At 39.0% G+C, this 13,608-nt stretch overlaps 1 protein-coding gene across 2 annotated transcripts in view; it reads right to left on the reverse strand.

The window, feature by feature from the left end:
• vps50 (VPS50 EARP/GARPII complex subunit) overlaps positions 1-13,608 on the reverse strand; it is a 138,614-nt gene that overhangs the window by 98,825 nt on the left and 26,181 nt on the right. For both annotated transcript variants that reach the window (XM_034704659.1, XM_034704660.1), the window contains exons 5-7: positions 11,714-11,767; positions 1,143-1,213; positions 248-365 (exon numbers count right to left, since the gene is read on the reverse strand). In XM_034704659.1, the coding sequence (XP_034560550.1) occupies positions 248-365; positions 1,143-1,213; positions 11,714-11,767 (243 nt within the window). The remainder of the gene's footprint in view (positions 1-247; positions 366-1,142; positions 1,214-11,713; positions 11,768-13,608) is intronic.

The following is a 13,608-nucleotide window of genomic DNA, read 5'->3' on the forward strand; positions in this document are numbered from 1 at the left end:
ATTAAAAGTTTTTCCCATTTAAGGACATGACTGTCTTGACTGACAGGCGGGAACACTGTAGCTTTTGGTTAGGAGGCTCAAAGCCCGCCTCTTTACGTCACACTAGCTTGACAGCAGTTGGGTTCCGTTCACCATTTCCAATATGGCTCCCGCCGACAATTGGTTTTGAAACAGTACTTCAGAAACAGATGAGTGAAGTCACGGATACTACGTCCATTAATTATACAGTCTATGGTAGAAGCCTTACCAGTGTCTTGATGGTCCTCAGTGATTTCAGCAGGCCTGTCAACAGCTGTCGTCTCCTCTGATTGGCCAATAGACCGAGGCTAGCTTCTGTGAATCCCTCTTTTGATACGCTTAGTTGCCTTCACACAGAGTGTCACAGAGAAGAGGGAAAATAGCATCACTGTGGGTTATTACTACTCTCTTTAATATTGAAGTATCACTTTTTGAATAATTCCGAATTCCTTGTGGTGAACAATCAAGAGTTAATAATGATCCACTATTAGAACAGTAGCCAGATTGCACTTTTGGCACTTACGTTAATAACGATAAATTTAAGTTGAACAATCTGATGAAAATCTATCAGAAAATAGAGAATGTTTTATACGAACAACAAAAACAATGCAAATAATGTTTTTTATTTTGTATTTCAACTAAGATCATTACTTAGCAAAGCTGTAATTTGTAATTTTGAAGCTCCTCATTGGACTAATGATGGAAGGCGGACACTTTTGGTGTTGCTCATTCTACTGCGGTCTACCATCAAAATAATGGCGATATCAAAATAATATTTTTATCTCATAAGGATGAAACATATTTGGACAAATAAATGAAGTATTGAATATCACTGATTTACCAAAAAAAACTTTAAATGACAGAAAATTGTCATTAAAATGTAATAAAAAACCTGACATGGTCAGACAAGACTTATCCCATCAGCATCTTGCTTAACCTGTTGGAGATATAATCTGCATTACCATCTACTCACTATACGTTATCCCTTACCTATTTCACTAAGCTGAGAATACACAAGAGTTTAATGTTGCCATGAGTAGCAGAAAGGAACGTAGTATGCAGATGGCTTCTTTCCCCAGCTATTCCATTTAGTGAAATGATAGTTTGAGATTGAACACTATTACCTCCTTGCATTCGTGCAAATGACTGCTGCCAGCTGCAGGTTAGTCTGTAAAGCTGTCACTCGCTCCAGCTCCTGTGAGGAAGGAAAATGACAGGAAATAACACATGAAGCATTCTGTACGTATAAACACTGGGATGTTTCAAAGGGAATGTTTTATAGAATGATTTACTACAGAGCACTGCTTTAATTTCAATTTAGTGCAGAGTATTCTGTAATGCTGAGGGCTTGTGAAATCTGTAAGATTTAAAGATTTTGTTGACAGTGCTGTCAATGAAATATGCCTGTTTTTATGTCATCTACTGTGTAAAATCACCTTCCACACCATATGCTGCAATGCTCTGGCATTTGTACACACACACACACACACTCACACACACACACACACACACACACACACACACACACACACACACACACACACACACACACACACACACACACATACACATACACATACACATACACACACGCACACGCACACGCACACACGCACACGCACAGTACCTATCAGAGAAGTCGAGTTTGATGAAGTGAGCATTTGATGAAGATACATGTTATTGATGTTGCTATTATGGCAAAGCGTGTGTCATCACAGCCGGCATGTAGTTTACGAGACATTCAGGACAATGGAAAATGACAGCAAAGCTTCCTCTCTTCAGGGCCTTGACATTTGGAGGATCAATGAGCACTTTGCTTAGGGGGTTCAGCTATTATGCCACTTCAATGACCTCTGTTGAGAGCAAACACCCTCAGCCAACGCAGAACTATGAAAATAAAAAAAAGTTATATTTTTCAAGTTCTCTCTCCCTCCACTTGGTTTTAGTTTTTTGATCTAGCAGATGTTAAGTCTGAGGTGCAGGATGCTTGTTCTTTGATCTTGTTTTTTTTTTTTATGTTTGATCAAACGTCTGCACAAAATGGTCCAGTGTTCATGAGAAAGTTGTCGTTACACTGTCAGACTAAGCACAACCTCTTACAGACAGAGAGTAGTCTGGGAAAAATGAATTCTCAAGGGTTACTTTAAAAAAAAACTCAACATGACACTGGCACTTCAGCTTTATGTACATGATCAATGATCCCATTCAAACCAATCTGCCCTCATAATCTTGAGTGTTGACTAAGCCCTTGACAAGTCCTCAGAGGAGTTTGCAGGGGTTGATTCAATATCAAGACTCTCCGGGGGGACAAACACCATGAGGCTATTTTCTGTTCAGGGAAGAACTGCTGGACAAAATGTTCATGCCAAGATACTAGGAATACTCTTGTTTATGCCTGAAAATCCCTTGTTTTTGCCTTCTTGCCATCAGTCAAAGAGGAAGATCTCTGTAATTAAGGGTAGTAAGTAGGGATACACATAATTAATTGATTATCGGTTCATTGATTGTTAAGACATTACTTGAAACACGCATTTTTGTTTTCAATTTTCCGTCAAGTGGAATGGACAACATGTGGTCTCATATTACACTCATCTATCAGGAAGGTTTTTTAAGTTTAAAGCATGTTTCGATGTGAATCAGCTGTTAAAGGTGTTGCACACAGCGGAGACGCTCAGCTGGCAGCTTTTTAAAGAGGATCAATGCACAACTGCTGCCAATAACGACACGAAGGTTGACAATTTTAAGCAGGACATTTCCCCACCTTTTGATACAAAGCCAACAGACTGTTGAGAATTGCTAGTACGTTATGTTTGCAGACCAGAAACATCAGAGCCGTCTGGGCTTTTCTGCAGCTGGACTGATTATGACTCGGTTGCGCTCCCAGCTGACACCGGACCGAATACACATGTTTATTTTAAGAACGAGTAGGCAGAAAAATGGACACTGTGAGTCTGAAGTACTTTTCTGTTATTATTATGAGCCTTCACTTTATAAGACTGTCCGCGGAGAATATTTGTATGAGCCTGATCGTTGATAATCAGTGTTAAACATGTACCTGTATTCAATACCGTCAGTTATATTCATTTTGTTGCTGTAGAAAATATCATTTAGGGGGAAAAAACGTATTTAGCCTTATTTTTCACACAAGAATAATATATATATATATATTTTATTGATTAATCGATAATTGATCATTAACATTTCCAAAAATCAATCACGGAAAATACTTAAAATGTACATCCCTAGTAGTAAGGCAACAGCCAGCATCCTGCTAGGTTAGCTTAGGTTAGCATAAAGATAAACAACTAGAAAACAAATTCTGTTGGTTTGATTTTCAAAATGTGTCAAAGAGGTTTTTCTTGGCTTTGCAGTGACCTTAACCTCGTTTTCATTTTCATTTGCTAACGAATGCTAACGTTAGCTCAGCTAAACTATTACGGTCATTCCATCATGTCAAATGATGTGTGTTTATGTCGGCTGGTTGTTCCTAGCAAGGTGTTTGGTTAAATTCTAACAACACAGACTGGTGAACAAAAGCTGTAGCGTTACTGTTTGTTGTACACTGATTTACTATGTGATATAGCTACTTCCTGAAGACAGAGCAGTGGGTAAAATGCGTTTGATTTACTGTTCACAGTCTGCCTAATGTGTTCAATGTTTATTTAAATGAAGCTTGCATGAGGGAAGGACTTATACCTATTATTAAGTTATTTTGTAAATACAATATCAATCCTAATGCTACATCTATTGTTATGATAAGCAATTATAATGATATAATTCCTGTCAGTCTGACAATATCTGACCTAGCTGAAGTGAGGCAGTAATAAGTCATCAGACTGACTGGCTTAGAAATTACACTGAATCCTTCACTCTAATTTGCAGGAGTAAATTTGAAACAAGTAGACTCAAAATTAAGGTTGTGTCTCATCTCTTTCTTGATCTCATATTGTTCTGAACAAGCAGAGAAGAAAACTTTGAAAAATTTCACTGAAGAAAAATATAAAACATTGTTCACGTTTGTAAATTAGATCCAATTTTTAAGTTAGAATTTTTTTTTCAATTATACAAATATTTTGAATATAGTTCTGGTTCTGTTTGCGTGAGTTGGTTCTGGTTCTGTTTGCTTGAGTTTGGTTCTGGCTCTGTTTGCTTGAGTTTGGTTCTGGCTCTGGTTCTGGTTCTGTTTGCTTGAGTTTGGTTCTGGTTTGGTTCTGGTTCGGTTCTGGTTCTTGTTCTGGTTCTGTTTGCTTGAGTTTGGTTCTGGCTCTGTTTGCTTGAGTTTAGTTCTGGCTCTGGTTCTGGTTCTGTTTGCTTGACTTTGGTTCTGGTTCGGTTCGGTTCCTGTTCGGTCCTTGTTTGGTTCTTGTTCTGTACTGGTTCTGTTCTGGTTCAGTTTGCTTGAGTTTGGTTCTGGTTCTGGTTCTGCTTGCTTGAGTTGGGCACAGGTTCTGTTTGCTTGGGTTTGGTTCTCGTTCTGTTTGCGTGAGTTGGTTCTGGTTCTAACCCTAACCCTAACCCTAATCATAACCTAACCCTAACCCTAATCTAACCCTAACCCTAACCCTAACCCTAATCCTAACCCTCACCCTCACCCTAATCCTAACCCTAAACCTAGTCCTCACCCTAACCCTAATCCTAACCCTCACCCTCACCCTAATCCTAACCCTAAACCTAACCCTTATCATAACCTAACCCTAATCATAACCTAACCCTAACCTTAACCCCAACCCTAACCCTAATCCTAACCCTAACCTTAATCATAACCATAACCCTAAACCTAACCCTTATCATAACCTAACCCTAATCATAACCTAACCCTAACCTTAACCCTAACCCTAACTCTAACCTAACCCTAACCCTAATCCTAACATGACCCTAGGATCAGGGTAAGAATGGTTTTGTAACAGAATGAATGCACAAAATTGGGCAATTATAAGGCTTTTCATAAAAACACTGTACGTAAAAGGGGTTTCAACACAAATCATTATTTTTTGCAAAATTAGGGTTAAATATACGGCTACAAAAGGTTGTGGTCAACTGTTTTCCAGGTTTTCCATGTTTTCCAGGATGCGTGGGAACCCTGCATAACCAATATCAGTTAGACATTTTCACAAGACACTAATTTTTTATTGGGGACCCATTAAATATCCAAGAGACCCACCAAATCTCCACCCATAGGTCCCAGTAATTCACCTCATTGAAAACCTGGCAAAATCACTGATGTAGTGCATAAAAGAGCATAAGAACAAAAGATCCTCAACATGGTCGTTAAAATATAGACATTGTTATGCTCACAATGATGCTCTTCCAATCAAATACCAGTCACACATTTACAGTGTAAAACACCATTTAGATATCTAAACACAAAAACGGTTGTTGAATAAGTCCATAAGCACTATAGTCAGAACAGTTTATTCAGACATGAGATTGCCACTGTGGCTTCAGTGCTCTCAAACCTACATTAAAATGTGTCCTCAGAATATGCCCTTGCTCCTCATCCCAATGGGGAACAGGCTGGGGTCGGGCTGACTCACCAGGTCCAGCTGAGGAATAATTTAGAGTCTGAATCCGGCAGATTGAGTCACGTACTGGGTGCAGTGCTGCAACACCACTGCAAAGAGTTCACAGAGGGAAGGAGTATCATTCCCTCAGAAGAAATTCCAAACTTCTCCAGTGTCTTGGAAATGATGTTAAGTCCAATTTAAAATAAATAACAAATGAGTGATTGAGATGCAAGTCCAAGCACAGTACATATTAAGTTACCATAGAAGTTCATTCAAATGCAGAACTGTGCACACACAGAGTCTGGCACAGAACTCTCCAGTCCTTTCAATGTAATATTACACTTTCTCACATGCGTAATACTATACACAGCAGTTGTGCATACACTCCGTCCAGGGGGTAAAGTGCTGTGGAAATACTCATGAATTGAGTTATGTGCACAAGTCCACTGAGAAAAAAAAATGAAAAAAAAACAGCTTGAGTGCACACATGCTACTTCAAACCAAACTGCACACACACTCAGGCCCACATGGTCAACATATTGAGCGCTGTGTGTTGCCCCGGGGCTTCAATTTGTTGCTATAGAACTGCTCTGAGCTGTCCATATAGTGTGTAAGCCGTAGTGAACCTGACAGACAGAGAGCTCTATCAGCTTAGCTTGTGAAAAGAGGGTAATACAGTAACTGTGTACTATAGAAGGCTCTGACAACTAGTCAGTCAGGTTTAGGCTGATAAAAAGAGGTTACAGAGATAGTATGCATTATTAGGATCTATGTACTGTAAACATACAGGAAAGGTGGGCAATTTAACGGCCTCCTACGGTGTCCACAAACATGAGCGCTGGTGGGAAGGAGAGGTCACAGAGGACGAGACGCTTAGTCACGAGGGGAATTTTTAAAGGTTTTTTCAATTCATATATTCATATAAGATCCTCTCCGTGACCCTCCTGCATATTGACTATGCACTAACTCCCTGTTCCCAACCTGCCTACACATTCTTATGAAGGCTGTTCAGACCAAGATGGAGTCACTTTGCTTCTGTCACAGCAAATGGAAAACAAGCAAATCCAGGAACTCACATCTGAATAGGTCTTTTTTACAAAGTAAATCTATCCACATTCACAAACAATTATTTCAAGCTACACGGCCACAGCTCAACAAATTAATTAAAGTCCTTTTTATTTCCAACCCATGAAGCAGACCTAAGATCCTCCATTTAATCAGTAGGTTCAACCACCAAGATTAACAATCTTTTTAAAAGTGAGCAACACGGGAATGCAATCAACCACACCAGCAGTGTTTCTACAGGAAAGTAATTGAATACGAGTCCTTGGGACTACCGTGTGGTTGAATAACCTGGTCAGGGCTACCTGGTATAAATTCATTAAAACCTGGGCTCACCAGTAGTCTTTCTATCCTTCAGGCCTGAGGGTCATGCAGGATGGCCACTCTATTAGAAGTTTTAGTAACCAACAGTTAATTTATTTCAAATTGCGGTAATATAAGTTTTATTTATAAGCAATGAAAGCAAGAAGATTTTTTTTTTAAGTTTTCAGCAGAATAAATGTCTGTACAGTCCTTTCTATCAACATATGACTTGACCCAGTGGTAAATGGGCATGAGCAGGCCAACCAGTCAAAGTCATTGCATGTTTTGCAATACCATGATGAACACTGGGTATTGGTCATAGGATGTGTAATAGAAGTTGGAAAAGTCAAATTAATGCCAGTCACTGGTTGCTGTACTTAAGTTGCAAAATTTGAGTTTGGTTTTGTTTTGCGGTTGACATTGGGGGGAGGGGCATCATTGGATTAGAGGGTTGATAAACATTGCTATAGCCCGTTCTGAATTGACAGGTCACTATGGAAGGGTGTGTATCAATCAAAAGGAAGAATCTTCACTGCACGCTCCAAGAACTGAAGTTTTGAACATTTCCGAATTGGCTTCAATTCTCGTGTCCAGAGGTTGCCGCTTGAGTATGCACGTTAACAGCCTGGTTGGAAAAATGGTTTTGGTCTATGTAGCTCATTTCTTTTTTTGTACACACTTTACTGGGTGACTTTTTTTAAAACGCTTCTGTTGAGATTTAAAAAAAACCTCAGGGTTAATAAATGCATAACTGAGACGTGACCAATTTGAGGGACAGGTTGTGGGCATTGTTGCTGTTGACAATGTGAGTAGCAGTTCCAATATGGAGACCGCCATCAAATGGCCTCAAATGGCCTCAAAGGGCCTCTTTAGAAACCAGTGGGTGGCGTTGCACACTGTGCCCATATTTTATACAGATTCTGAGTATTACCATCTTATGGTTCAATTTATAATTAAAGCAAAACTCAGAAAACATTTGCTGACGAGGACTTGTACTAGCGATTGAGACCATAAATTCATCAGAAATTATTAATTGAAGAATTTTATTCTGAGTGAAGTAAGCTCACTATCTCATTAGCTTACATACTATGGGACTACCTTTTTACAAACCAGTGGAATTTGCTACAATGCAAGTCTAAGGCACTTTTCCATTGGCTTCTCTTTTCATACATAAAGGCAGTGTACACTTCTAACATGTAATCTGTGGTGTCAAGTCCCCCCTACCAGACAGAGCTTCAAGCAGCGCAGGTTAAGTGATGTCTTTTCTATCGCAGAAAGAAGGTGTTGGGGTTACATTTACAAACTTGGATTAAATATAAATTCTGCTCAAAGAGGCAAGATTTTTTTTCTGGTCTTTGGTAGTGTTGCCAGACTCCTTAAATATCCCTGTTCTCTCAGGTTTACTATGACTAGTTACAATTTCCTGCTCAGGTAACGGCTTACTGTTTATTGCCACAAGTGATGCCAAAGAGAACAAACAGAAATCTTAGGGAATTTAGGAAAAAGAAAGTACTAACAACGAAGGAAGATACACAAAACATTTTGAAATAAATAGTTGTGAATCAAATACCGATAATGTCTCCAGCCTCAATGTAACTTTCCACATGAGGAAACATGATCACATTTGGACCCTGTCTGAGAGCAAGTGCAGGCCATGTGTCCCCAAAGGGCAGCAACAATGATTAGACGCTGGTCCCCTACAGAAGCGGGGTATGGTCGCTACACAGCTATGACTCACATCGGAGACTAAGAGGACCATCATCTTAAGCTCTGAGGCACGAGTGTATGTGTCTGCACAATTTATGTCCATGGATGTGTTATACAGGGTACGCAAGCACAGTGGCACTGTGCCCTTTGGCTGTGTGTTTTCTGCTGTGGTACTTGTTACTTTGTAAGTGTTTGAGAAAGGCATCACAGAGTGGGTAGAGGAGGACTTAGAAAAGGAAAGTTGCAGAAGGGAAAAGCAGTGAAAGTGCTCTCATAGAAGCAGGTACATTGCAGTAAACAGGACAGTAGGAGGAGCATAAAGTAGGTCGACATTTTATCCTAAAATTCCTGGACAAAGGGGAGATTAAACATATTTGCCTGGTTCTATTTACTTAAAAATATAATATACATACAATACATATATATATTAGATCTTCAAAAACTAAGACATGATGTACTAAAACTAACCTCCTCCACACTGGGACATTAACTCAGTGGATTTAGAAACCAAAATACCCTTTGACCTCCTCAATACATTTTTTCACCAAGTGAATATGGGCAAAAAAGGGTCAATGCAGATGCCCCCCGAAATACCCTGTAACGTCTACTAATAAGCTCTGCTGTCATTTTGACTCTGCAGAGTCACTGCGAGGGTCGCAGAAATAATGATCAATTTGCTATTCATAGACTGACCTTCACATGGCTTAACAATGATGGTAATTTCACTGCAATTTCACCACATCCCAAATGTGTTAAAGCTGTCAGTCTTTCACTGAGTCTAACTGGGATCAAAGATTCACCTCCTCCAGATTAACATGACAGAATCTTCAAAACTTCAGTAGTGATACATCTGATTGGACAAGTGAAGCTTGGCTTCTAAATCAAATGAATCAAAAGACACAAGTATGCACATTTCAGCACAGACAGATCTCCGACATACTGCCAAGACACGCTGGGCATCACTCGAACAGTTCTTCCAAAGTTTTTTTCAGAAATGTGTTCTTAAGAAAGTTTCTAAGAAAAGTCTTCGACATAATTATCACTGATCTTTAACTTCAAAATTGTTCACACCGGTGTTCTTCAATTGATGAATACCATGTCTTCTTAAATTGGATGCTCTTGCCAATAATCCCTAATTAGCATAGGTTAGCACATTCTCATAAAAGGGCATGACACTGCAGCTCCATATGCAAGCAGAAAATTCACACAGGATATAAAAGAGAAGTATTTACGGCCAGGAATGTCCAAATAAATTGCACACTAAAAATCACTGTACACTGGACTACAAATGTACAGTAAAAAAAAAGACTTCAGTGTCAACATGGAGCAGTGCTGCTGAAAATATCATAAACTAACCGATATTTAGTTGCAGAACAGATGTATAAAATGATATCACTCTATAAGAGAGTGATGTCATCAGAAAAAGGACGCACAGATCTCATACAGAAGAGAGAGAGTGACAATATCAAGTTTCTTTTTTTAATCAGAATTAAACCAATTTGACTACATTTTTCCAAAAAGCTGCTGCATAGCTGAGGGGTGCGGCTGTGCACCAGGTCTGCACGGGCGTTTTTTTTTCTCTGCCGCCGAACTGATTTTGACCTGGTTGCGCTCCAGACTGACAGCTGACCACATACACATGCTTATTCTTTTCAATAAGAACAAGTAGGCAGAAAGCTGGACACTGTTAGTCTTAAATATGTTTCTGTTCAGTTTTCTTAAAGCAGCAAAACATGTTGTAGGTTGAGCCTTCACTTAATTACTGTACGTCCGCAGAGATTATGAGCCTGCTCCACACGCTGATATTCAGCGTGTTTAACATTTTGTACACCTCAATATGATCCGTAGCTATTCAATACCATCAAATATATACGTTGTGTAGCTAAGTGAAAAAATTATTTAAGGGAAAAAATGCATTTGGCATTGTTTTTGACATGGAAAACTTCTACCTTTTTTAATGAATAATCAATAATTGATTATATTTCCAAATATCGATGACGGAGATTTCTAAAAATGTACATCCCTAATAATCATTAAAAAATATGTTAGAAAAAAAATAAGGTTTCGAAGTGCTCACTTTATTTTTATAATGCAATATACTGACGCTGCATGACTGAAACTGAAGCAGACCACATCAAATGTATCCGTTCATTTTTGTCATTTATCAATATCCATGTGCAGAATTAAGTAAGACTCAATGAATGATCATTTTGGTGATCATTTAGCAGTTGGTGAATGAGGCCCATTGATCTTTGGGCCAGCTGGATGCAGATACAACAGCATGTAATGTAATTAGACATGTCTACGTACTTAGTGATATAATCAAAAAAACACAAAGATACCACTGCTGCCTTCAGCTGCTGCATAAGCATCTTTATAGAGTTCAGTTTCCTGACAAGCATCAAAAGATTGATTTACTAAACCTCTCGAAAAAAAACTCAATGTTTTCTCTATCCTGTGAAATAGTGGGTGATTCAGTGAACCACTCTTAGCTCGTGTTTTTAATGTTTGAGGGGTCAAGAATGTTGCTGTTGCTGCAAAGCGCATTGCTAAAATGGATGCAACATCTGAGATCACATCAGTGCTCCAGCGTCAAATGAATCAGATTAATGAAATCAGTTAAAAGACTCATTCTGACTCATCACTAAAACCAAAGTGGTTTAGGGGTAATAATCATTCATTACTGGATCTGTCTGACTGCAGATGAGTAACAGCTTACTTGATGTAAACAGTCATCGCACATTTAATTGCAACATCACTGAGGGGGGTTCAAGGAGGGATTTTATGAACTATTCTTTCTACACTTCCTGAATCTGTTCTGAATGAAAAATAGATTATTGCCCCAATTTTAAGTAACCATGAAAGGAGTCAGATTTCCTAATGCAATGATTACAGAGTCTGAAGTTTGTCTTATTTGGCAGTCAGACACTAAAACAGGAATTAATCTACTGACTTCCAAGTCAGAAGTCAAGAAAAGATAACCTAAAAGTTCCATATTGCTGATATTTTGTGGTGCAACATTTCAACAGCTGAGTACATTTTTTAAACAAAGTGGCTTGGTGAAGAAAAAATCAGAAGTGGTTGTGTAAAATGGACATTAGTTGACATTGGAGGCTTACCTTGACATACGCAGGCTGTTTCTCCAAAATGAGATCTGCAACCTTTTTAGAGACCTGCAGAGAGACAGCCTGAGAGAGAGAGAGAGAGAGAGAGAGAGAGAGAGAGAGAGAGAGAGAGAGAGAGAGAGAGAGAAGTCAGATATTACAAAAAAAGTAAAAGAACAATTTGATGTTCTCTACAAATGTCACCCTGCAAAAACAGTTTTTGATGAGTGCAATCTTGCTGTTGAAGATGGGGCAGGAATAACAATCACCACTGTCTATGTCTTAACACAATATAGCCAAAGCCTTTACAAGGGTATCTCCCTTTTTCATTTTCTTTTCATTTTATGTCTTCCTAAATAGCATTACTGTTGTTTTTTGAGAGGAGAATGTTCTTTCTGTTCCCCATTGTGTTTTCTAAAGTCCTCTCTCTTCCCCTGTGTTCCTCCTTGTGTGTCCTTGTATGACATATGTTTATTCATTTGCACAGGCAAAGCACAGTTGATTATTACTTTTACTGCCTAATTTTAATACAAATGTGTTTTGAAAATAATATCATTAAAGCTCATATACATAAAAAGGGCAGTCAGGTGATACAGAATTGTTTTTCTCAACCCTGCTGTTAAATTAAAGTCTCCCCCCACTAGCAGTGGGAGTAATTACAAGGAGTAATAGTTATTACACAAGTACTCCAGCCGGATCTTAAAGCCCTTAAATAATGTGTCTTCAGTCCTATGTGTCCTCGGCCGAGCCATAAGTACTTATGGACCTGCCATGCTAAGGAGCGTTCTAAAGCTTTAAACACTGCTCGGAGGAGAGAGGATTGAGGGGAGAGGAGGGAAATTGGAGAGAGGTTACACAAGAGCAGCCTTCGCAGAGGACTTTTCACTGACAGAAACACCTCCATATCGAATGTCAGTCCCTGGTTGGACGCTGCAGCGGCTTAGACTTCACTGAAACTTAACATCACTAACTTAATGTAACTTTATGTATCTACAAGCATATTTTCTCTCTCTTTTTGTCCCTCTCTTAATTTCCTTGCACCTCTGGTGGGAGGGACTAGGACTCAAGTGAAAGACACAAGTAGGGGATGCATGGTTGCAACTTATGGGTAATGGGATGTACTCTATATGATGTTCTTCAATGAAAAAAGCTACTCCAGGGGTTATCCTTATTTAATGATGCCAATGAAAGAATCTTTTTCGGCATTGTAACCCGGCCAGCAACCTGCAAAGCAACCATGTGTTCAGATCAAAAGTGAAATGCGCCCCGTGATATGTCTTCAAAATAACAGCAATTCTTTTTTGGTTTATTTCATCTACTGGAGTAGTGCCCATTCATCTGTTTCAGGGGAATCTCAGCTTCACAGTAAGTAGTAAGTAACACAAAGGTATCACTCTGGCTTACCGTTGCAGTATGAACCCAAAATTAAAACCCATTTTTTTGTGATTTGCAATTTGCAATTACTGTTTCGTACTGGAAAACGGTATGCCAATACATTTTAAAAGATCTGTGATATGCCCATATCAGTACCTAATATATTTTGAAGAATATCACTCTCTCTTTAGGCCATCCTTGTTAAATCATCAAGGTTATTTTCTTTTTGAATTAATGCAAAATGTTTCAAGTCTTTGTACTGCAAATACCTTGCTGTAAATAATGTGGAGCTTAATGTCCGATGACCAAGGACATTAAGTGATTCAATGGATATCACCAAGTGACTATATGCACACCCTCACTACCTCTTTTCCATTTTTGTCACTGAATGAGTGCTCCCTCCAACACTTACATACACCGAGCATATATTTTACAGTAGGTAAATGCATTTATTCAAAGCACTCAAGAGGTGTTTGCATCCGCAAGTAAGTAGGGGGGCAATCTGGGGGCAGGGAAGACTTTCAGTGTGTGATAAG

The sequence above is a fragment of the Notolabrus celidotus genome, chromosome 16 (genome assembly GCF_009762535.1).
Source record: "Notolabrus celidotus isolate fNotCel1 chromosome 16, fNotCel1.pri, whole genome shotgun sequence".
NCBI classification, from domain to species: Eukaryota; Metazoa; Chordata; class Actinopteri; order Labriformes; family Labridae; genus Notolabrus; species Notolabrus celidotus.